The 25318-nt window shown below is 33.9% G+C and overlaps 1 protein-coding gene across 2 annotated transcripts; it reads right to left on the minus strand.

Annotated features, from left to right (window-relative positions):
- Nucleotides 1-1246: 1246 nt before the first annotated feature.
- Nucleotides 1247-20811, minus strand: LOC148945819 (uncharacterized). Of its 2 annotated transcripts, XM_089098507.1 has the most exons (4): nt 20683-20735; nt 10510-10771; nt 8507-8611; nt 1247-2287 (listed from the first exon to the last, which is right to left on the minus strand). In XM_089098507.1, the coding sequence occupies exons 3-4, from the start codon at nt 8547-8549 to the stop codon at nt 1653-1655; spliced, it is 678 nt and encodes a 225-aa protein (XP_088954633.1). In that variant the 5' UTR covers nt 8550-8611; nt 10510-10771; nt 20683-20735; the 3' UTR covers nt 1247-1652. The 2 variants fall into 2 exon arrangements, with proteins under 2 accessions (XP_088954633.1, XP_088954634.1); XM_089098508.1 differs by lacking the exon at nt 10510-10771 and having other exon boundaries at nt 20683-20811.
- Between the last annotated feature and the right edge of the window lie 4507 nt (nt 20812-25318).

Consider the following 25318-nt stretch of genomic DNA (forward strand, 5'->3'; position numbering starts at 1 on the left):
TGCAGCCCAGAACTTATGAATTTATCAAGCCTAAGCCTACCAGTTCGTATTGAAAAGCTCTGTAAGTTGGTAGAAGAATTAAATTTAGGCTCCCTTAATCAACAAAAGATTTCAAGTGTTTGTCTGCTTAATAATGCTTCATTAGATATGCACCATGGTCCCTAAAATAATGTCATATTATTCTTGAACACTGCCAGGAAAATACTATTGATATAATCTGTATCCAGGAAACTTGGCTACAACCACATATAAGAATGTGGATGACAATTTTGATGACAAAATTTAATATGCAAATTTGTTGACTTGTAGTGCAGTTTTTACAAGACATAGGAGCAGATAAGAGCTATAGTCCAGTTTGTTACTTAAATTTGGTGCATCTTGAATATAAGTGCAGTGTAAAATTATAGTGACAATTCACCCCTTACTTCCCTTTTCAACTTTCTAAAGTGATATTTTGAGAAACCATTGAATGAGGACCTAAGTGACATTTACTGTCAAGAAAGGTCTGAAATCCCGCTGCTGCTGCTGCAAGCCCCATGGAAAAGACATATGTAAACAACTCTTCAAAAACACACCAAACTTCAAATGTGTTAAATATGATCCTGGTTAAAAGCACAATTTCTTTTAAAACAAAGATTAGCTATAGATTCTAAAGAGATATCAGAAATGAAATTAAAGAAAAAATTGTGGAAAACAAAATAATTTGGAGAAAATAGTTTGTAGGTGTCATTTGAGAATGCTGTCAAATTCAACTTCGGTTATCTTGTGCTCTAATGTAATTCTTAGTAAAAGAAATTTTCAAGTAAATAGGACTATATTTAATAAAACTACTAAATCTCTTACAAATGTAATTAGTAACATGTTAACAAGCTGATAAATATGCGCTGCTGAATTTAATAAAGTGTTTTCATACCTATTGTTAACAACATTTTTTTAGATGAAAAAAAAACTATATAAATACAAAAAAGTTTTTCTCCACCATGAATTCTTTGATACCTTTTATTAAGAAAGTTTCGTGAACATAAGAAAACCCTTACACAAAACGATCAGAAATTAAATAAAAAAAAACAAGTTTGTTCAACTGAAAGCGAGGAGCGACACCGTAACTTAAAATGAGCAGAAATTATCAGGCGTATGAGTCATGTTGCAACCTTCGAGGCATCGTACACTTCATTGTGATGCTAAAAGCGTGTCGCAATTTCCTAATAATGACCTTTCAGACTTGTGATCCGTTTAAATGGAACAATAAAAAGCTTTTTTCAAAGTTTTTTGCCACAGTCTGAGTTCTTTGATGATTAAATAGGATGGATTTTCGGACGAATTTTTTGTCACATCTATCACATTCGAAAGGTTTTTCTCCAGTGTGAGTCCTTTGATGACAAGATATGGTGGATTTAATGCTGAATTTTTTGTCACATCTATCACATTCGAAAGGTTTTTCTCCAGTGTGAGTCCTTTGATGACAAGATATGGTGGATTTAATGCTGAATTTTTTGTCACATCTATCACATTCGAAATGTTTTTCTCCAGTGTGAGTCCTTTAATGACAAGATATGGTGGATTTTAGGCTGAATTTTTTGTCACATCTATCACATTCGAAAGGTTTTTCTCCAGTGTGAGTCCTTTGATGATAAGATAGGTGGAATTTTTGCCTAAATTTTTTTAGGCAAGATCCTAATATATTTTGGGCAAGGAGTCCTTTGATGTTCAGATAGTTCGGATTTTCGGCTGAATCTTTGGTAACATCTATCACATTCGAAAGGTTTTTCTCTAGTGTGAATCCTTTGATGATAAGATAGGTTGAATCTTAGGCTAAATTTTTTGTCACATCTATCACATTCAAAAGGTTTTTCTCTAGTGTGAATCCTTTGATGATTAGATAGGTTGGATTTAATGCTGAATTTTTTGTCACATCTATCACATTCAAAAGGTTTTTCTCCAGTGTGAGTCCTTTGATGATTAGATAGGTGGGATTTTCGGGTGAATTTTTTGTCACATACATCACATTCGAAAGGTTTATCTCCAGTATGAGTTCTGTGATGATGGGATAACCCGTAACTTGAAGTAAAATGTTTCTTACATATATCACATTCGAAGGGTTTTTTCTTAGTGTGAGAAACCTCCTGTTTTGTCATATGATTTTCAGTATGAATGTTGCTTGGCACCTGATGTTGACAATTCAAACTCATTTCTTCCTTTAGACATATTCTTGTAAGACCTGGCATGCTGGATAATTCACATCCTTCTTTGCTGATATCGTTATCATAGAGCGCTGTAACTGGGAAAACTAAAATAATATAGAATTCATCAAAATGAATCCCAAATTCATATATATATTTTTTAGCCATTATTTAATTTGGTATACAACTCAGGTTTTGATATATCTAACCTTATACGGCTACTATAAATTTAATTATAATTACTTTTACCTTGGTTACAAATTTATAAAATCCAATTTGATGCATCATTCATATTACAGTACAAATTTTTTATTCCTTTTTCTGTTTGGTATTTAAAAATTTTTAAGAATGGAGACTTTAATAAATCTTCTTAACAGTGGATTTGTATAAAAAACATTGTTTTACTATAATATTTATATGCTATATTAGTTTCCTACTTTTACCAACTATGGCAGTTTCTTCAAATATAATTACCAAATAATTTTTTTTTTTTTTTACACAACATAATATTCTAAATAATTCTACATTACATCAAAAAAATTTGTCAAGGTTTGTCAAAGCAATCAAGGCTTTATCATAGGAGCAAATAACAGATTTCTGATAAAACTCTTCTTAATTCAATGCTCTGAAAAAAACGTCTATCTAACATTTCTGAAATATTTTAGTAACATGAACTTTATCCAAGTAATAGTCAAGGTTGTAATCCGCTTTCAATTTTGAAAAAGTTAAAATTTATGAAAAGCCCGTACTTTATTTAATTCTAAAACCATCCTTGCAGCAACAAGGCTGATTCCACTCCATATACATTATCCACTTATTTGGTGACATTGTTGCCTTAAAACCAAGTGAAACCAAAGCCTTGTTTGAAAAGAATGCCGTGAGTAGGGAGAGACACACTGGCATATTATTTTTATCGCTCACACTCCTTGTACACTTGTACACATATCCATTGTATCCAAAACAACAGAAAATGCCTCATATGTTTTAAATTGTCAATTAGTTCTAGAATTATAAAAGCTAGAAAAAAGTTCAAGAAAAAAAAATTCAGTATATCGTTTTATCGATGCGTTTCATTGGGATGGACAATTTTATACCCTAGTTGAAACCATCCTTGCCTATTATACACTAAATATTTTTTTAATGCATTTCACCGTATCAGAGAACCCTACTATAGAGATTTGAAGTTCGTATCTGCAAAAATGTGGAATTTTGTATTTTTTGCCAGAAGAAAGATCACAGAAGCATTTTTTTTTCCAGAGTTGATAGTATCAACCCAGGGTCCTATCTGTCGCGAGAGGGTTCATTCGAACTGAAATTAAAAGTTCTGGTGCCCTTTTTAATTACCCAAAAAAATGGAGGGTAACTAGGCCCCCTCCCACGCTCATTTTTTCCCAAAGTCACCCGATCAAAATTTTGAGATAGCCATTTTGTTACGCATAGTCGAAAAATTTAATAACTATGTCTTTGAGGATGATTCAATCCCCACAGTCCCAGGGGGTATGAGCTGCAAGTTATAAACTTTGCCCATTGTTTACATATAGTATTGGTTATTGGGAAATATAGACACTTTCACGTTTTTTTTTGGTGGGGGGATAGGGGCAGGGGCTTACGTAGGAAGATCTATCCATGGAGGAAGCGTTCATGGGGGAAGGGATATTGCTATGAAGGGGGCGCCGAATTTCCTAGCATTATTTAAAAAATGATCAGAAATTAAATAAAAAGAAAAAAATTTTTTCAACTGAAAGTAAGGAGCAATATTAACTTAAAACCAAAAGATATTATTGCGTATATTAGGGGGTTTGTCCCCCATTCAATACCTCGCTCTTTACGCTAAAGTTTTCCTAGTAAGTTCAAAAGAGCTATTTTTCTAATTAAACGGCCTTTGTGATTCAGGGGTCATTCTTAAAGAATTGAAACAAAATTCGAACTTTAGCGTGAAAGAGCGAGGTATTGACTAGGGGGCAGACCCCCTAATATACGTAATAATTTTCGTTCGTTTTAAATCTTAACATTGCTCCTTGCTTTTAGTTGAAAAAACTTGTTTTTTATTTTTATTTAATCATATCTGAACCATGCCTTAATCCTCGTCAATATTCGACTCCCGTTTAAGATGGTCAGCACTAAGTTTACAATTGGTAGAGATGTCAGGGGCAACAGCATACAGATTGGCTTCATGTTTCATTAATAACAAAGAATACTTACTTCCAGAAATACCTTTATCATCAGTTGAGAATGTATCTTCAGGTTCTACAAAAAATCAGAGTAAACATCATATAAAAACACATAAGAAGTTTGTTACTTATAATACATAGAAACGCATTATAAATATTCAAAATGCCACAATTTTAATAGGGTACTCTATGGATGAGTAAAGAAGAATTGGACCTTCTTGCATCTAAAGACCTTGTAAATATATGAAGAAAAAGAAGGGTAGCAAAGAGAGGTAAATTCAAAAATAAACAATTTTACGAAAATACTGGCCGATTATAGTAAATTCTGTCGAAACATTTCTTCACTATAGTTGAAGTAATAGCTACCCATTAAAAAACAAATCGCAACTCATAGTAGAAAGAAGCTTAAGACATGAATGGAAAAAAATGGATGAATAACTCACCATTTGGGTGACAAATAAATAAAAATAGAAAATAAAAAGTATACAATTGAAATCATCATCGTCAAAATGATGGATTAGACTTCATACCCCCTCCCCCCTTACCAACAATACAATCATTTTTATTTTGTTGCTGATTTGTTCAATTTTTAGTATTTTATGATCGTTTAGTTTTTGCTCTAAGTTAATTTATCATCTTTATTTTAGAACCAGACTCCTTGAAGAGTTTACCAAAAAACTTCTTATACAAAGTATCTTCTTTTTTTTTTAATATATCTTATCTTGTGACCAAAGATAGGAAAGGTTCGACAAGAAAAGTTTTAAATATGTAAGGGTTTAGGTTTAAAGGGTTTGAAAAAAGAGATAGGAAACAAAAAAAAAGGAAAAGAAAGGTTTAACTAAAGCTGAAATGCTTGACATACTTGCAAATATTAATGTTTTTTTACAATTTTTTAATTTATGCCTCTCCTCAAAAACCTATTCCTAAAGTAAAAGTAAAAACCTATAAGAAAAAACCACAAATTTTAATAGAAACTAAAAGTTTAGCATTAACGAGAGCAGTTCGATCATTTGAAGCAAAATAGGACTGACACTGTCCATGCTTCTGAATACCAAAACATAATTTGCACTTTAATACCATTCCTAAAACATGGCATCTTTTCTATTTTGACAAACTGGATTAATTTACACTCAATTGATTTAGTTCAACTATACAAGCAGAACTATTAATAGTGGCAGCCTTGAAATTCAATTTAACACCCTCAGTTGGCCTTGAGATATTGATGAGAGGTGTTAATGACAACCAGCATACACATATTGCCATAGAAAGTTTCTACTTTCTATAAAGTAGAAAGTTTCTACTTTATACCTTGTTGTATTCCTAAGATATTCGGCCTGGATATATTGACGGCCTAGATGCACTTCTATTTTGATTTACTTCCATTGTTGCGGCAGAAGTAGTGGTAGAAGTAGCAGTAAAAGTCTCAAGCCTTGAGATTTTCAGATACACTGTACACCTCTTTGATAACCCAAATGTAAATAGTTTGCCTCCATTCAGTTCAACACCGCCCTCACCATTTTCAGAAAGTTTAATTAATATCCTTAGCACTAGCAGTAGGCATAGCAGCAGAAGCAATACTATGATCAATTGGAGTAGTAGCCTATTAGTGATAGCAGTACTAGTATTATTAGTAAACAGTAATAGTATTCATATTTGTGCTTTTTGGTCTAGTGCAATATCCCCGTCTCATGTCCTGATAGTTTCAACTTAATACTTTAAGCCATTTTTGACATATTGCTGATAAGTCCTGTTGATAAGCATGATGTACATAATATGTTTAGCTTGTCCCTACATCCCCTCAACAGTCCCTGAAAGTTCCACATTTATTATATTAGCCTTAGTAATATTAGTACTAACAGCAGTAGTGGTACTACTACAACTATTATTAGTATGAACATAGTACGTTTTTATTAGATCAGCATACCCCTTAACATGCCATGAAAGTTTCAACTTAATACTGAAAACCATTCTTGATATACTGCTGATACAGCCTTTTGATAGCTTTCATGCAGATGTTGTGTTTCAATTTAATTTAACATACCCACTGAAAATGTCTAATACCCTTAGTGTCATTAGAAGTAGTAGGAGCAGCATTCATACAGTGTCTTTTGACTAGTTTAACATCCCACTCAACACGCCGGAAAATTTCACCTTCAGCATGTTGAGATACAGTTCAACTTCCCCTTCAAATTAGTTATAATAGTAGTAGAAGTACAAATAGTACTAGTTGTAGGACTGGAAGTAGTTCTAGTAGCAGCATGCAAATTTTGTCTTTTGGTCAGTTAAACATGCCCCTCATCAAGCACTGGAAGTTCTAATTCAAAACAATAAACCGTTTAGATTATCTGTATGTTTATAGTATGTTTTAATTTATTTCAACTTCCCCCTTGACATTTTCTAAAATTTTGAATGTAATACTCTTAGGCTTATCAGTGGTTGCAATTGAAGTAGTGGTAGAAATAGCAGTAGTAAAAGCCAGGGTCGTTACTAGCCAAAATGTTTGGAAGGGGAGCGAGGGATTTTACCAACTAGCTTGTCATTTTTACTAACAATTTTTTTCAATAATTAGCATAATGTCCGTTTTGAATACAATACGGAAAATCACAACACAAGATGGTAAAACTGAAGCATTGACAAACCAAGATTGATATTTTGGTATATGTCATGTTACTATTTTCATGCTATTTACTAAACCAATTCGAAAATTCTCGCACCATCTGTAAAATCACGGCAGGAGTTGGTAAAACTGCTGTGTTTACTGAAAAAGTTCAAGATTTCTTTAGATGATATGTCGGTATTTTGGTGGTTTTATTTGACCAAACCCAAAAAATGGTGGCGTCAGAAAAATTGTGGCACTTTGCGCCATGATTATACCGACTCATTTTTTTTACTGAGTGTCCAAAACATTAGGGGGCGTCCCCCTCCCCCTCAAACGTAACGACTCTGGTAGTAGCAGTGGAGGTAGCAGCAGTAGATGTACACACACATTACATTTTGGTCAATTGATCTTTCTCTTTAAGTGTTCCTTTACACATCAAGGCCTAATCCATTCCTGAGATACACCCTTTTGATAATCATCAAGAAAAATTGTGTGTTTCGATTTAATCCATTTTAACCTCAATACTCTCAAAAATTTTCACCTTCATAAGCTTAACTTTAATAGTACTAGCATCATAGTCGTAGGAGCAGAAGTAAAAGTGTTGTATTAGTAGGTATAGTAAAAGTAGTAGCCACAGTAATGATAGCAGTAGTAATATGTACATGTTGCCTTTTGGTCAGCTGAACATCCCCTTCATATTGCCATGAAAGTTTACGCTTGATAAGGTAAACTGTTCCAAAGATATTGCTGATACGCCCTTTTGAAACAAAAAATGTATGTAAAAGGTATGTTTGGATTTAGTTCTACTTTCCGTTCAACAATTTATCAAATTTTACCTCAATATCCTCAGCCTTGGTAGTAGTCACAACAGAAGCAGGAGTTTTTTTTTATTTATTTCAGCATTCTTTGAAAAGATCACCTGAATGCCCTTTGTGTTTTTGGAAGCAAAAAGTCAAACATGCCACCCTTTCCCAATAGCTAATATTATATGTAAACAATGGGCAAATCCCATCTTTGGGGGTTCAGATTCACATATAAATGGTTACTGTACAGTTCAACTATGCAGAACAAAAAAGGTATCTCAAAGTACTGATTGGATGTGTTTGGAGAATTGATGGGCATGGGAGATAAGCTGGTTGCCCTCCAATGACTTTTGACTCTTAAAAAGGGCACTAGAACTTTCAATTCAAAATCAAATGAGCTCCTTCCAAAGTTTCTACAATAACTCTCTCTACACGCAATACCTTGGTGAAAAAAATATATTTTCCCCAAGTTGCTCTACACACAGCCTAGACATATTTTTTTTTTTCATTAATTAGCAGCTAATCATATATCAAATTAGACAATAAAACACATAATAAGCAGAACATTAGTTGGAACGATTATGTTGTGGACACTTTTCTTTAATTAAAAATACATCGGTTTTATAGTTTGTTTAATCTTTTTGTACTATAAAAGTAGCAAAAATCATAGGAGAATTGAAATATCTGTTCTTTTTTTTGCGCAAGCACCATAAATAAGAATCATTTAGCTCAACCACCAACAATACCAATTACCTTCTTTAACAGCAGTAGTACCAAAGAGCTTGGATGCTTCCATGTTTCCCCAACTCAGTCAAATACAGTCAGCTTCTCTTGACTACTCTAGGCGATTAGAAATCTCTAGAATACAAAGAGTTAATGATTAACAATATCATATTTTCAAAAGGGAAGTGCATTTCATATTCTTAACTTCAAGTGTGATTTGTATCTTGAGCGCCTTGATACTTTAGAATAAAAAGAAGAAGGAAATGGGGAAATCTAGACTTTTCACAGAACGAACTTCAATAAAGCAGCAGAAGGAAAGGAATGACCAAAGCTGAGGTGTTAGATACAATTTCAAACGTTTTTGCTTTTTTAACCAATTCAATTATTTCTCCTTCTCAAAAACCCCCTCTTAATATTAAAGTTTAGAAAAAATGTTAAATTTTTTTCTTTTTTTTATTACCTTATGTTAACAAAAACAATTCAACTGTTTTGAACCAGAATTCCAAAATAAGACAAGTGCTTCATTACACCCTCCTTGTCTTTGACAAAGAGCATGAGGGTCATATTCTTTTAATCCAAGATTTCAATCTTTAGCACCTGGGGGAATATTTCCAGAGAAATGAAAATACAACATAAGACCTATATTTGTTATTAGGTATAAATAGTCTGGCCTAATACAGGTTAGCCTTTTGAATATTGTTCTTGGCTTATAGAACTTGATTTAGTCTATCCTTAAACATTTGCTGTTTAAACATCTCATTTTACTTTTTTGTGCTTTAATGGCTGCAGTGAACTCTTTCTCTATGAACATTTTGTGATTTTCTAGCTGTGTGATTTTTCTATCGTCTTCTAGCTGTGAACTGTTAGGCATTAAATAGAAATAATACATCAATGGGAATCAAGGGAGAGAATGAAAACTAAAATTAAGGTATTATATTGTTGTTACTTTTTTCAAAATACAACAGGCATAGACCTGTCAAGGTGGCAAATTATTAAGGCTTAAAAATGAGAAAAGAGTGGACTTAGTTGCTTGGCAATACCTTCCCAGAGTATATTTTTGGCCTTGAATTACTAACATCTTCACTTCTCTAGGTCAACTACATTTCAAGATAGCAAGATGTCCCCTAAACTAGAATTTTCCGGACTCCTCCCCTTAACCCTTCTTATATTTATTTGAAGAACAATAGAGAGTTAGACAACTAGCACATTAAAATACGCACTACAAGGCTTCTGGCACTCCTTGCATAAACAATGACCAACCACCTCTCCTTCATTAGCGTATAGGTGATGCAGAATTATACATTGACTAAATATAATTACATGAAAAATCAATTGAGTTAGCTTAGTTTAATAGAGCAGTAAGATAAATGTTTATATAAATCATTTCTCTAGTATCAACTACAGGACTTGATGTTTACAAGCAAACCCAGGTGGATCTCATAAAACTGAACCCTGGATTATAGCCCTCAAATTGTGAAACAAACACACTTATATGTGTCTTTATAAACACCATATTTTATGTGTTATCCCCAATCTAGTGGTACCCTAATGTGGGGCTCCCACGGCATCAATAATGTTTTTCATGAAAATGCAAACTGTAAAGTTTATCCCACTAGCACAAGGATTTCACCTTTTTTTCTTTGCAGCAATTTTTCATAGAATAGAACTGAAATAATCAGACGTGGAGTTAAGAAAATAATCTTTTTAAGCATTTTTTCTTTTTAATAATAGATAAAAATGTTTTTTTTTATCCAACCTTTATTCCTTTACCAAGCAAAATATTTAAACAAGTATACATTATTATATATGTAGACACTAATTTGTGTGTGGTTTGTTTGAAACTTTCCACAGGTCTTCTGCTATTGGCTGAACTTTGCAGACTTTCAAGAAAAAATTCAATGAAGTTCAACTTTTTTCTGATACCAATAAAGACAACAAAGTTATGTAAGGAAAACGGTTATTAACTTTGTGGGCAGCTTTATTAAATTTATTGACACTGTGGGAGTCCTGAAGTAGACATTTAAGTGGCTTACCTAGGTGCTATATTCTAAATTTTTAGACTTTAAAGTTAAGCAGCGTTGTGATGTCAAAATTGTGATCTGTACCAAACAAAGCTCTAAAAATGTACTTTCCAGGAAAACGTGTACCAGACCCCAAAAATTTTTGCGTATGTTGTGCTTTGTGCAACACGTGCATCTCCTTTCAAACAGTACTTTCAGCAAAACATAAAATGCCACCCTTTCTCTTTTTCATCATCGTAATCATTAATTTATCTCTTTCACAGATGAAGAGTATCTAAAAAGAAAAAGTTGTAGTCAATGTAATACATAACACCCTGATCATTTTTTTTCTTTTCTATTGTACAAATTGTTGGATCGTCTCTGCAAACAAGAACACATAATCTAAAGCTGGGGCTTCACCTATGGGAAGATCCAGATTCTAAGCTTTCTGGATAGTGAAGGTGGTCCAAAAAAAAGCTCCTAGATGGTATTTTTACTCCCGCTTTCCCGCACTTTTCAGAAATTCTACAGTCTTTTGTTTTCAAATTCAAGCAGTCACTTTTTAACTTATTCTTCTGTTTCTTTCACTATTAAAGATATTTTTTTCAGTGAAAAAGCTTCCAGAATCCGGAAATAAGGAAGCTCAAACGCCCCTTTCTTCTAGAATGATCTTGAGTACTTTTGATCTGGCTTCATGCTCTAGATTGTATACAAAGGAAATATAAACCCAGAATCTAGAAGCCCAGATTCCAAAAATTCTGGGTGATGAATCCCCAGCTCAACTCTTTTTCTATTGGCTTCTGTGACTCCGGTAAAAACCCAAGAAAGCAAATCATTGTTAGGCTTATATATTTTTTTTTCAGCCATAGACTTTGTTCCAGGTCAACAAAAAAGTATATACAAAGTAACTATAGCTCAGTTTTAGTTGAAGCAATTTGAAGGGACTGTTGAGTAAAATAGACCCTAGGTTTTAAAAAAAATTAATATTATAAATATTATAATTTATCAATTAAAGGCTATAAAAAACAAAAAACATTGAATTAGTATACCAGATGATTCCAATTCCTCCAGCTAAAATGCAGCTATGGGTACTTTTTATATACTTTTCAACTAACCTGGAACAAACCCCTACATAATCAGGAGCAGGACAATCTGAATAACACAGCTTAGTTTTATTGGATAAAAGATCAGGATTTTCTTAGAGACACAAAACAAATCTGTTGTCCAGAAACTAAAATTGTAATAAAAGACTTCAGAACATCACATCAAAGTCTCTGTAAGGTCGAGTTCATTATCCCTTGAAGGTCTGTGTAAGCTGTGATGCGTTTTGAGGAATGCTGTATATAGTTGTATATATTGCAGAAAAACTTGTCAAAATCTAGGAGGATTTCCTTGGAGGTGCTAGACATGTGAAGAGCGAGGCTATGGCAGACACGGCCAACAACAACAACATATGGATTGTCAACTTTCACCAGAGCCTTCAACCCATTTATCTCTCCCATTTATTTGCCAAAGAATTATCCCATCCAAGCCCTATGAAATTATATTTCATAGGGTTTGGAAGTCAGTGATGCGTTTCAGTGAACGCTGTATATGGTTGTATACATTGCACAAAAACTTGTCAAATTCTAGGGGGATTTCTTTGGAGGTACTAGACATGCACAGAGTGAGGCTATAGCAGACAAAGCCAACTACAGCAACATTTGGATTGTCAACTTTCACCAGAGCTTTCAACCCATTTATCTATCCCATTTACTAACAGAGGAATTATCCCATCCAAACCCTATGAAATTCTCTCTTGAAATATTTCTAATGCAAAGGCAACTTATCTACTTCTTCTTTCATTATTTGAGCCATTGCTGATAGCACCTCAACAAGCCCTAACAAGCCATTGCAGACACATTTCAACTGGGGACACCAGAAGCAAGATGCAGCAGCCATAGATTGAACAACAGATTTATCCATTCATTCATCAAGCAAGATTAAAAACTTTCCTTTCTGAAGTTTTTCTGAGATTGACTGATCTGCAGCAGGTGCTAATTTAACCTGCAATCATTGAATCAGGGAACACACTTATCAGGAAGCCTGGTAGTTACTCCATGACCCTGAAAGGCAGGTTATGCTCTACTATGAAGTTGCTGAGCTTCAGCTTGGCATTCTTCTGCAACATTACACTCTTCTGAAATTCAATATTATTTCAGTATATCTTTGATAGGTTGGTCCCATACTGCTGTGTATTGAAGTTCTTGATGTGAAATTTCTTTTTGTCATGTCAAAGAGCATGGATCTTTCCTCTGATGAAACTTTTTTTTAAAAACCTGGCAAAGAAACTACATAATATCCTTGTCATGCTTCTGAATTCATTTCTGCAGGTCTTTGTGAGAAAGTCAATTGCTATTGAATTTGTGTTAGTAATTTATCTCTTTTTGTTTTGTCTTTGCCTTGATAATCTTACCATCCTTAGCACAATTGTCATCAGTCACACTCATCAAATTTGCTATCATTTTCTTTGTCTACTGAAATCATATCCTGAGCACAGTTTTTGCTGTTATTATTACTGCACAGGTTTGCTACGATATCAACATTCAGTTATCTGTACAGTCTTCATTCCTGTCGAATTCTCTGGTTGCTTAGCTGTCTCAACTGCAGGTGCAGGCTTTTTGAAAAACTGCTAAAGCTTTTGCTTGCTTCAGTTTGTCCTTAAATTTTTATACAATATGAAACCTACTAATATCAGAATCTGGTAGGCCAAACTCTACTAAAGATGAAAAAACAAAACAAAGGACAATAAAAAATAAATCTTCTTTATCATTTTTCACAGGAAAATAGTAGTATACGAAAGAAAAGGAAGTAACAAATTTGCAAAATTCGAAGTTTAGTTTTATCAAACTTCTTATCTTCAAGCTTACCCTGCTTTGCAATTGAAACAGAACACCAAACAGAAAACATTCAACTGGAACAGACAATGGTATGGTAGTACTGAACTTTTGGAAAGCTCTTGCAACCTCTGAATATTCTTTCAAGGGCTCAATGAAATGGTTTTTATTGTCCATGAGCCTTAATAACTGAACTTTCATGTTACAGCCAAAAGAAGAATCTGTGCTTGTCTGAATACCATCACCGTCAAAAGTAAAAAAGTCATTAGCATTGATCAATGTCAGTTTCTTGTAATCAGCATCACAGTCAGCCAACTGATCATCAGCTTTGGTTAGCAAAATATGTTTCATTTCATCACAAATCACATCAATGATTCTGTCACAGATATATCCCATTATCCATCTTCCCTTGAAACCAGGATGACTTCCACTGTCTATTGCTATCTCCTGAAAACTAGGTTCACTTATCTGTATTGTAAAAGGGTGTGCAAACCAGTTCTCTAAACCATAAAAGGTTGCTTTCACAAGAGCTTTAGCATACTTGATAAAGCGTTTTTGTTTCATGTCAATTATCTTCTTTCAGAGTGCAATCAAAATGGGCAACAACATTCCCAGAATTTTTGTCCCTCTCTAGTATGTCAAGTACCCTGGCAACAGGCTCAGTTACCTTGACATACTCCTCAAAAAACTCAAGCTCATTTGCTTTTAACTTTGATAGGTTTAGTTTGGCATAAGCCTGCCCAGTCTGGTTCAACACTTCAGCAATCTTTTTTGCAGCATCATGACAAGAATCCCACTGAGCCAAACTTTGTACAAGGTTTTTGAAAGCTTATTTTTTTTTGCTATAGTCAAAAGAGCCTGGGTTTCTTCAATTATATAGTCCACTATGGCATCATCTATCTGCCTCTGAGAAAGGTTACTTGGATTTTTCTCAATAAATCTCTGCTTGGAGTTCTTTTTCTAGAAGGCTGGTCTGTTATGGCTTCAGAATCCAAATTGCCGCAATCTTCAGGTTGACTTGGAGGCTTGGTCTTTAAAAACAAGCTCTCCTGGTCTTTGAAAACATGCATTTTCTTCTGTTTTTTTTTCTCCTGGATCTCACTGTACTTAAAAAAAATTATAAGCCAGTAATGGATGAATTCTCTAGAAAATGAAAAATTTTCAGACATCTCTACCTGCCTGACAAAGCAATAAGTTGTAGCCAAACCTTTTCTTAAAGCCCAATTTTTAGCAAAATATGTTCATTTTGTGTGATACAAATCTATAGGGCCATTCTTTTATTCATCTTTGTGCTAAGATCTTACATCTTTTGACAGAGAACACTTAAAAGTGAAATCTTAGCAATAAAGGGCTAGGCACACGTAGCTGATTTCAGGAACCGATTTCAGTATAGGTATATTCCACATCGAGTGATTCTAATTAATGATGCTAAGAGGCGGGGCTTAGTGAAGGTTTTTAAGTGATTAATCATCATTAATTAAGTTCTAGACAAGGAATGTACTAGGGCTTTAGAGCTTTAGGCATGTAATTAATTGTATTTAATGATTATCGTAAATTAATCGTAATTAATTATGAATAATCACCAAAAAAGGTCACTAAGCACCACCTCTTAGCATCATTAATTATAATCACTCGACGTGGAATGTACCCTTGCTGAAATCGGTTCCCGAAATCAGCTTCGTGTGCCTAGCCCTTAAGATCTTAAATCTTATGGAGTTCTTTTGAAAACGTTTTTCATCATTCTGCTCTGATCAGCGGTCTAAGAACAATGACGAGTATATCATCAAAGTTCTCTCACACTGAGCTGTAAAGATCTTACAACAAAGATGAGTTAAAAGAACGGAAATCTTTGCAGAAAGATGTGAGATCTTAGATGTAAGATCTTAGTGTAAAAGAACGGCCCTTATGTTTTATCACTAACCAGCTAAAAACGTAAGTAAATAAAAAAAATAAAAAAGAAACAACCTCAACAGAGCAAGGTGCAAAGTTTAGCAACAATTTCTTTTATTTTGTTCAAGATTTTTAAGATAATATTCACAACCAGTAGTGAAAAAATGACAAGTTGATTTGTCCTCAGATGTTATGAATTTAACCATTTTTGTGCATATTATCAGTTTGAATCCACATGAATCTCTGTTTTGACCTGACGTTATCATTTGCCTGACAAGAAGTAAAAGCTTTAAGCATAGACTAAGATTTTAATAACTTCGCAAAAATGGCTTCTCCACTTATGTTCCACCTAATTTTATTGCCTTGGACTTTTTTATGACACAAATATTATACTTTTTAGTTTAATCTTTGTACTCTCAGTCCAATTAAAACACTTTAAAATGCTTCCCTTACTTCAAAAGGCTGAATAATAACATTGATGACCAATGAAAAATTTTCTCTTTGCAACTGAACTTTTGCTGTTTATATATATACCTGCTCCCCAAACAATAGCTGGCCTCCAGTACAGTGTTCCTAAATCAACACAGTACAGTCTTCCAAATCAAGATCTTTAAAAGCTAACTGTACAAAATGCAGACCAGTAAAACAGTGAAAACTCTTGAAAACCGTGTTTGATTGACAAAAGTATTTAGGAATATTGGAATAAGTTAACTTGTCGGCTATTCAAGTACAGGAACAAAATAATTAAATAAGTATTTATCTAATTTATAATTGAATATGTTGAAAAGTAATGTATATATATTCTATTTGTGTATATATGTGTATATATTCATCAAGAGCTTTAATTTTGGTTTTATGCAAATGATGTCATCTATGTCATGGGATCAAAAATTACAATAACATTATGCATGCAAAAAATTACATTGACGTCATGTATGTCATGACATCATATTATCTCATTCCTCTTATATAAGATACCTGAGTTTCCAAATGTAGGAAATGATGGTACTACGTATATATTTGAGTTGTTTAGTTGAATTTATGGATATTTATTGTTGTAGTCATTTGTCCCCAAAGCTTTGTTTCTTCTCGTACAACTACTTGTTAAATGAATAAATTGTATATTGTTTGTTTGTTTTTTGTTTAATAAAGTTTAATTCAATTCAAAATTCGAATTCATTAACTTTCATGTTACAAATCATTTTGGGGGAAACAATTGGAAGATACGTTTTCAGAGTCAAAAATGATAGTGATGATGACTGGGTTTGAGATTTTGACATGAAAGAGGTCATTAATACTTACCAGGCATTTCTTAAGAAAACAAAAGTTTGACAATATGTGTTTCGTAATGACAAAACACAAGCCAAGGCAAAAATCAACGTTCAACATATTATAAAACCTCCAAAGCCTGATACTGCATCAGCCTCTGTTAAAAAAGCAAAGGTTTGGCATTATGTTTTTCATAATGACAAAAGACAAGCCAAGGCAAAAGAAGCAAATTCTATAGGACCACAGACACAACGAAAAGAAAGTTTTCTATTATTGGATTCACCAAAAAGGACAAGAAATGGAGAAAGACATGCAATATCTGATGGGCAAGATGAGAAGAGATACAAGCCTTGCAGTGGCCAGGGAGTTCTTTCATTACAAAAAGATCTACAGAGACAATTGGCAGCCTGAGAAAGAAAAAGAAGGGCAGCCCAACCAACAGAAAATAGCACCAGTCTTTCCAGAAGATTTTCAATTTTTCAGTTAATCCAGGTTGCAGCAGAACTACAGAGACAATTGGCAGCCTTCTATTGTTGGATTCACCAAAAAGGAAAAGAAATGGAGAAAGACATGCAACGCCTGACAGGCAAGATGAGAAGAGATACAAGGCTTGCAGTGTTCAGGGAGTTGTTTCATTAGAAAAAGATCTACAGAGACAATTGGCAGCCAAAAAAGAAAAAAAAGGGTAGCCCAGTCAACAGAAATAGAACCTGTCTTTCCAGAAGATTTTCAGTTAATCTGGGTTACAGCAGATCTACAGAGACGAATGGCAGCCCAAGAATGAAGAAGAAGGGTGGCCCAGCCAACACAAATAGCACTAGTCTTTCCAAAAGATTTTCAATTTTCAGTTAATCTGGGTTGCAGCAGTAGTTTTATTAAAAGTTATTCAAACTAGAAAAATCCCCTTACTATGTGATTAAGCTTACAGGTTTGAATGCCCAAAAAACAAAACCTTACAATTATTACAAATGATGATTTGATATTTGACAAGGGATTACAACAACTCAAAAACATTAAAAAAGAAAACCAAAAATTTGAAGCTTAGTAGACATTGTTGTTAGAAAAACATCATTACCAAATTTCTTTTCTTAGAAGCTCAAAAACATGCTTTAATAATCAAATATCTTTGAAAAGAGGCCAGTATGAAAAGGTAGCAAATTGTCTGTGGTTAGAAGACAAGCAGCAATGACAGTCCATATATAGAAGCCAGCTGCATGCCAAGTGCTGGGGTCCAGTGGCTTTCCCACTGGACTCTAGAGCTGTTCTGCAAGATCTATTCTCTTTCTATTGTTCTATCTGCTATACATTGCTTGTCTGCCATATGGGCTCCTATGTTTTGCAGCCGTACACCGGAACTGCTGAACATAACAAGAATGTTACCATAAACCTAACACCAAATCAGCTTTGTCTCTTGGGAGCATCTTCCATGGAGAACAACAAACTATAAAAACTGTCCATGCACCTAGGTGCTTATGTAGTGCTGGATGAAACAATGGTTGCAAAAATTACATGATATCTGAAGATGATTGAGTCTGACTAGTCTGGGAAATCTACAGACGGAATAGCAGATGTATTTGGAAAAATGTTCAGAGATATGGTGGGCAAAACTTGTCCTTCAGGCAAACTAAGTTTGCTTATTTTTTAACCAAAGCTCTTGGACCCCCATTTCTGGAAGATGATCCTTTATGAAGTTGGCAACAGTTTTTGTACCTCCAAGATCCATTTGGTACACAAAGCTTTTTGGATTTACAAAAAGCTTGGCAATGATTTATCTCTTGCTATATCATTGGCAGCGCGCTAGCGCTGCCTAAGTAAAGAACGATGTGGGTACAATGTGTTGTTTTTTGCTTTGTTTTTTTTTTTCTCCATACCCAGGCACTTCATATTGAAGGAGTTGTCATAGAAAGTTCAAAAAGGGCTCATTCGATTGCAAATTGGAGTGGCTAGTGCCCTTTTTAATAGTCGAAAGTGCTTGGAGGGCAACTAGCCCCCCCCCCCCCCCACGCCCATCATTTTATTCAGCGTAGTTGATTTCCAGATAGAAAATATCTTTTGAGGAGGACACTCCGCTACAGCCCTCAGGGCAAGGGTTTTAAGGTATGCCTTGAGGGCATATAAGGTTTTTATAGAAGACGTTGTTGTAGAAACTTCAGAAAAGGGCTCATTATATTGGAAATTCAAGGGGCTAGAGCCCTTTTTAACAGTCGAAAGTGATTAGTAATATTTTTTGTTGTTGTTGTTCTTTAGTTTAGACCAGGCCACTTCGCATTGAAGGAGTTGTCGTCGGAACTTCGAAAGGGGCTCATTCGATTGAAAATAGAAAGGGCTGATGCCCTTTTTAATAGTCGAAAGTGATTGGAGGGCAACTAATCCCTCTTCCACTCCCACCCTCCCATTTGCCCATTATGTTTAAAAACTAAATGTTGCCTAAAGATTAAATCAAAATGCACTGCTTTAATGCTATTTCCCAATAAGGTATCTCAGCAGTATCCCATGAACGACTGAGGGTATTCTATTCAAAGTTTCGCGGCTACTTCTGCTCTTAAAATTTAACCAAATCAAAATAGTGTAAGTGTATCAAAGCTATCAAAGAATGTAAACAGATTTTTTTGCAAATGGTATCAAGTTTTCCATTTCAGATCAACTAGAGGAGGTATGAAACTAAGTTAAACAGTACTATTTATGTCCAGATTTTTAAAATGGTGCATGCTGTTAAAAATTGCTGAAAATTTTTCTCCAACATACAAATAGCAGGCCAAACTATAAAGCCTTAAAAAATGAAAAGATTTAGAGTTTTATTTTTTTTTTCCTCAAAAGACTATGTCAATATAAAACGAACAAAAATTAATTAAGAATAAAATTTTTCTACAAAATAAGTTTTTCAAAGAAAAGTAAAGAACTCCATTAAACAAAAATGAGAAAAAATAAAATCTAATAATCTACCAAGCTCAAAACTATCACAAATCAGCATCGATAAATAAATGAAACCCAAAACGGAAAGAAATTAAAATAAATAACTAAGTCAAACTCAAAACGAGCAGAAATTAACACAAGTTGGGCGCAAAACCCCTATGCCTTCCCAAGGCCAGAACAAAATTTGCACTTGGTGCATTTTAGCCTTGGTGCCCACACAACAATTTGTGTGCCACATAACAATTTTTGGTGCTATAGTCAAAAAATTGACAGTAATAGTGCTAAAATAGCAATTTTGTGCTATTTTAACAACCCTGAGCATATGCTATAGTGCTACACATAATAAAATATTGCTAAAATAGCACTTTTGAGATACAGGCGGCAGCCCTGCTCTTACAAAATCCTGCTCCCCAGAAAATGTCTGTAGGCTTCCCAATAACAGACTCTATTTGCAGACAATCGTCACATTTCATAACCTGGAGCCCCTTTCCAATGAGTTTTTTTCACTAAAAAAAAGGGAATGGCATACATCAATACAAATTACTTTGTAGCAAAATTCAAGGATCACTTTTCTGGTGGCCACTTTAAAAATTATTCAGTATCTGACAAGCCATCTCATTAAAATGAAAGGTTGACAAGATATGCTCCCTAAATATGACTGAGATCTAAATATGAAGTTTGGGCCTAGGAGACTTTCAGAAATCAGAGTAAAAAGACAAGCTTAAATCAAGGTATGAATTAGAAACGAACAGTCAACACAAATTACATGTCAACAGAAAAAAGTCTACAAATAAAGTCTACAAAAAAAAAAAAAAAAAAAAATATTTCATAATATTTGAGCAAATATATTTTCCTTAAGTTCATTTTTCAAATTTTAATAAGTCAAATTACACACTATAATAGACCAAAATAAAATAATCAAGCTTATCAGCTTGATATGACATAAACTTCCCTCTATTTGGGTGTACTGGCCCTAAAATAGAATAAAAATTGTAAAAATAAATGATATGCCTGAAGTCTGGGCTGACAGAGTTCTATTCCCCCATTGAGGGGATTTGACAATCTTCTGCTATCATGTGTATTCTGTATACTACTGTCCTATAATTATGTGTTTAAAAGTGTGCTTTAGTTGCATTGGTTTATTTTTTGAGATATTTACAATCACATTTTTCTACCCTATTACATTACTCCTTAAGCATATGTGAGAGAAAGAAGCCAAATAACCCTACCTTTTAATCTGTTGTTTTATTTAGGCTACCTGTTATTTGCATGTAAATTTCAATCCAGTAAGGCAGCATTCACATGCATGTCTAGCTAGAATCCCATGTCGAGACAATTGGTTTCTTTTCACTTTGCACAGACAAAGCAGTAAACTTTGTTGTTTTTTGCCTGATGGAAGTCTTTTATGACATTACATTGGACAAACAAAATACCAAGTTATGTAGGGCTCTGTCCAATGGACAATTCAGGGGGGTGGGGGTGGCAGGATTAGGGCTGAAAAATTATATGTATTTGCACATCTTTAAAACCTTATAAATTGGGACCAAGCAAAGTTTTGAAGCTGAAAACAATTTTGTTGTACTTCATTTAAGCAGAAGATACATTTTGCAAGGTTTCTATTTTATAACACACAGATTATTAAAGGTCATCAAAGGTCAGGACCCTCTAGAGGGAGGAGTGGAGGTATGTGCTCAAAATACCTTCCTGGAACATACTTTATCCTTTAGAACCATCCCTGAAAGTTTCATTTTCCTAATCTAACCCCTTTCTAAGATAGCCAAAAGTAGCTAAAGTAGAATTTTTCTATCATAAATTAAGTTGGATAAAAATTCAAAACAATTTCTCCATTTTTCCATCTGCCATGTTGCTTCTGTTGGATTTGATATTTTTTTACATATAAGTGAAACAGCGATTTTTAAGTGGCCTAACAGAATAAGAAGAAAACATGACAGGTTTGATTTGAATATTTATTATTCAACTTAGGCTAATCTTGACAAATCAATGTATGTGAATTATACAACTTTTACCAAATGGATTTATAATGAAATAGTAAGTTTGAAACAAATTTTATGACCCTTTATGAAATTATTATTTTTAAGGGCTCAAAACTGAATTTGCAAGAAAAGCAATTATTGTATACAGAAAAAGCATAAATAATGGCATCTAGTGATATATCCACTTTACTTTTAGGTCAATAATACGAACTCTGCAATATTTAGGCTACCAAAAACAGGACTCTACCCTTTGACTATTGGAAAAAAAAATCGCTTTATAAGCTTATACAGAATGGTACTATCCAATCTCCTTATAATTAAAAATATTTTAGTCATCTAGTTTGAAAATTTGGCCCATCTGTATAGGAGAAATCTATAGGCTATTTGCCAACTAGTCGACAATAAATGTTGACCATGCAAAACTTTCCTTTTCGAACTAGTTGACTAATAACTTCTCCCAAGCAACACTTACTTTTGTCAACTAGTTGACTAATAACTTCTCCCCAGCAACACTTAAATTTATCAACTAGTTAACAATAAATGTTGCCCCAGCAAAACTTTCATTTTCCAACTAGTTGACTAATAAATTCTCCCCAAAAAAACTTAATTTTCCAAGCTAGTTGACTAATAACTTCTCCCCAGCAAAACTTAATTTTGCCAAGTAGCTGGAAACAAACATTGCCCCAGAAAAGAATTCATTTTCCAGCTAGTAACTTCTCCCCTTGCTGGAAGTTCCCATTTCCTTTAATATTTCTTTATGACATCCTCTCACCCCAGACAAGGACAAACTGCTTTTTTTTAGCCCTAGACAGTTGGCCAAAAAGGCAAATCTTTGGCAATCGGTCATCCTTCATCTGCAGAATGTGCCCTAGCCATCTCAATTTTTCTTTCATTCTAGCCATAGAAAGTAGGATTAAGCCATATTTTTTTTTACAGTCTACTATTTGAAACATGGTCAGTCAGCTGGATACCCAGAACAATCTTTAGACAATTTCTATGGAAAACATCTAGCAAATTGTCATCCACTTTTTGGAATTTTCTTTTAGGTTTGTATATATTGATGGGATCATCAGGGAGGGTTGCTTTGTTGTCAGGATAACAACTAATATCAGAGGCAACGCAGTAGTGTTGCCTAGGGTAAAGGCACCGATGATTCGACATTGCAATTTCGGAACCACTGTCGAAATTTTCCTTCAAAACGGGATAGCTCTGCTTAGCCGTGACTTAGAGCGCCATCTCTTGGAGCCGTCATTATATTTCAACGGTACGAAACGTGGACACTATATCCGGTACACCCAGATAAGAAAAGAACATTAAATTTGGTCAGTTTCCTGTTTTCAACACGAAAGGAGCTACCGACAATTTATCAGGTATGTAATGTTCAAACTGTCATTACTTGGTTATTTATTGCAAGAAAAAGTTGGGATAAGCACCAATGTGTTAAGATACATCTGGTCTTCTCTGAAATGTCGCCACATTAGTTTTTTCTTGATAAAATTAAAAGAGAATGGCGATGGGATTTGCATTGTCGAAACTAGGTTACAAGTGTCGAAAATTCTTGTTCGATGTAGTGGAATTCCAGGCGCATTAAAAATGTTCCTTCAGCCGCATTCAAGCGTAAATATCGGCTTCTATCAAGGGATTTATTTCTTTGGCGAATATCTCGTAGTAACCTTGTCGAAATTTTGGACAGACAGGAACAGGCCCTGTCGAAATATAGGTGACTTTGTCGAAACTTCACTGATCATGTAAAACAGATGAGAAATAATAGGTGTCGAAATTCCAGGATCCACTGACGAAACCATAGGCACCATTGCTGTCGAATTTACGGGTGCTTTCTGCGCAACGAGAGATTTTGATGATTATTATTTCTAATAATATTTCAGATGAAAGAATATTTAAACAAAAGATTTCTTTTTAAACTTTTAAGTTTTACTTACAGACACTGGATTTTTCCATCATCTGAGGAACTGCCGCTTGGCCTCATACCATGCAGGGACGTAAATTGCTTTGGTGCTGGGGGACAGTTGCCTCCCAGACCTCGTTTTGCCCCCCCCCCCGACCTCATTTTGTCCCCCCCCCCATATTTTTTTAGATTATACCCTTATTTATCTTTCATCCAAATAAAAAATACAAATTTTATCAAATACAAAATCTTATACGAAATGACGCGTAGGCCTATGTTTTGGACAAAACTAAGAATCTGCATATGAAAATAAAATCCACCAAATCAAATAAACTTCTTAAATTTTGAAATCCACTCCTGTTTTCCTATACCCTATCCCTTCCGAAATGCTAGTGAAACAATTTTGTTATACTAAATTTGTTATACTAAATACTATTTGTATTTAATAATGTATATTAAAATATGTTGTACCGATTTGGTTATACCAAATACTACATACTAGAAACGATTTTGTTAGTTTTATTACTTCTACTTTTTGCATAGTCTTTTACACTTTTATACATTAAATGAAGTTGAAGAAAAACAAAGAAACAAGAATATATATGTCAAATACACCAGGTTCCACCAATAGGCATTCCCCGAGTATTTTAATGGGAGTCGAATTGGGTTCCAACTTGTGTTAAAAACAAGTTACCTTTTTGTCGTCAAGTTTTTAGGTGAAAATGCTCTAATTTCGGAAAATTTATTGGAGTTTAGTACCCTTTCCAGACAAAACTTCAAACTTCTCATCAAACAGTTAGATTCCTAGATGTTTTTCCTACATACTGAAACCCTTTTCGAACCGAAAGTCTTTAAATTAAGACTTCTAGAGTAGAAAAACTGGTTTTTTACAAAAACTGTCGAATCATTGGTTCAACACCCAATACGGGAGTCGAATTGGGTTCTGACGCGTTGAAAACAGGTAACTTTTTTGTTGTGTCGAATTTGTAGGTGAAAATGCTCTAATTTCGGAAAATTGGAGTTTTGTACCCTTTCCAGACAAAACTTCAAACCACTCATCAGACAGTTAGATTCCTAGATGTTTTTCCTACATACTGAAACCCTTTTCAAACCGAAAGTCTTTAAATTAAGACTTCTAGAGTAGAAAAACTGTTTTTTTTTTACAAAAACTATCGAATCATCGGTACCTTTACCCTATAGTAAAGGCCATACGGCTCCAATGTTTTATTATTTATTAATTGAAAAAAAATTTGCGAAAAATAATTTTTTAAAAGAACATTAAATGCAATTTCAAACTTATCCTCAGCAGATAATATTACCTGTTAAAATAAAAAATCAAAACGAACATAATTTAATATTAAAGAATAAATGAAACCCAAAACGAGCAGAAATTAAATAAACAATCATAGCAAAAAACATACAAGTAAACAAATAAACTTTCAAATGGGGATAAATCCATTTATTTAGACAGTGAAAAAAAAAACAGGTACAAAAGTCCAGATATTTCGGTCACATATACAGCGACTGTCTTCAGTAGAAATACTAAAATAATAAAATTGAAACTAGCATATTTATATGTAACAAAATAAATAACTTTTCGGGTTCATTCACAAAATAATGAATTTCCGGATTATTCACTGGATTATTGTCAGAGAGAGTTCATTGACAAAGTTCATTCAAAGTTCTTGATGTAAATTTTCTTCTTCAATCTTGCTCATATATAAAACAAATTTTCAATGAAAGTGGTAAAGCTTTACGTGTCTTCTAACTGCAAACCAAATGTTGAGTTTATAGATGTTAACTGGGCTTGTCTCATTTCCCCATATATACTACGTATTTTAGACACAAGACCTTTAATTTCGGTTTTGCTTTCTAAGGCCACACTGCCGTTCTCTGACAAACAAATAAACATTCAAATGGGGAAAATCCATTTATTTAGACAGTGAAAAAAAAAAACAAGTACAAAAGTCCAAATATTTCGATCACATATACAG

Source organism: Artemia sp. Qi Xiang Cuo, chromosome 12 (assembly GCF_049724085.1).
Source record: "Artemia sp. Qi Xiang Cuo chromosome 12, ASM4972408v1, whole genome shotgun sequence".
Taxonomy (NCBI): Eukaryota; Metazoa; Arthropoda; class Branchiopoda; order Anostraca; family Artemiidae; genus Artemia; species Artemia sp. Qi Xiang Cuo.

Excerpts from the sequence above, each read along its gene's own strand:
- LOC148945819 (XM_089098508.1), bottom strand. The coding sequence starts at position 8,549 with ATGGAAGCATCCAAGCTCTTTGGTACTACTGCTGTTAAAGAAG. Across the intron at positions 2,288-8,506 it reads TACTACTGCTGTTAAAGAAG|TTTTCCCAGTTACAGCGCTC; the intron begins GTAATTGGTATT and ends ATATTATTTTAG.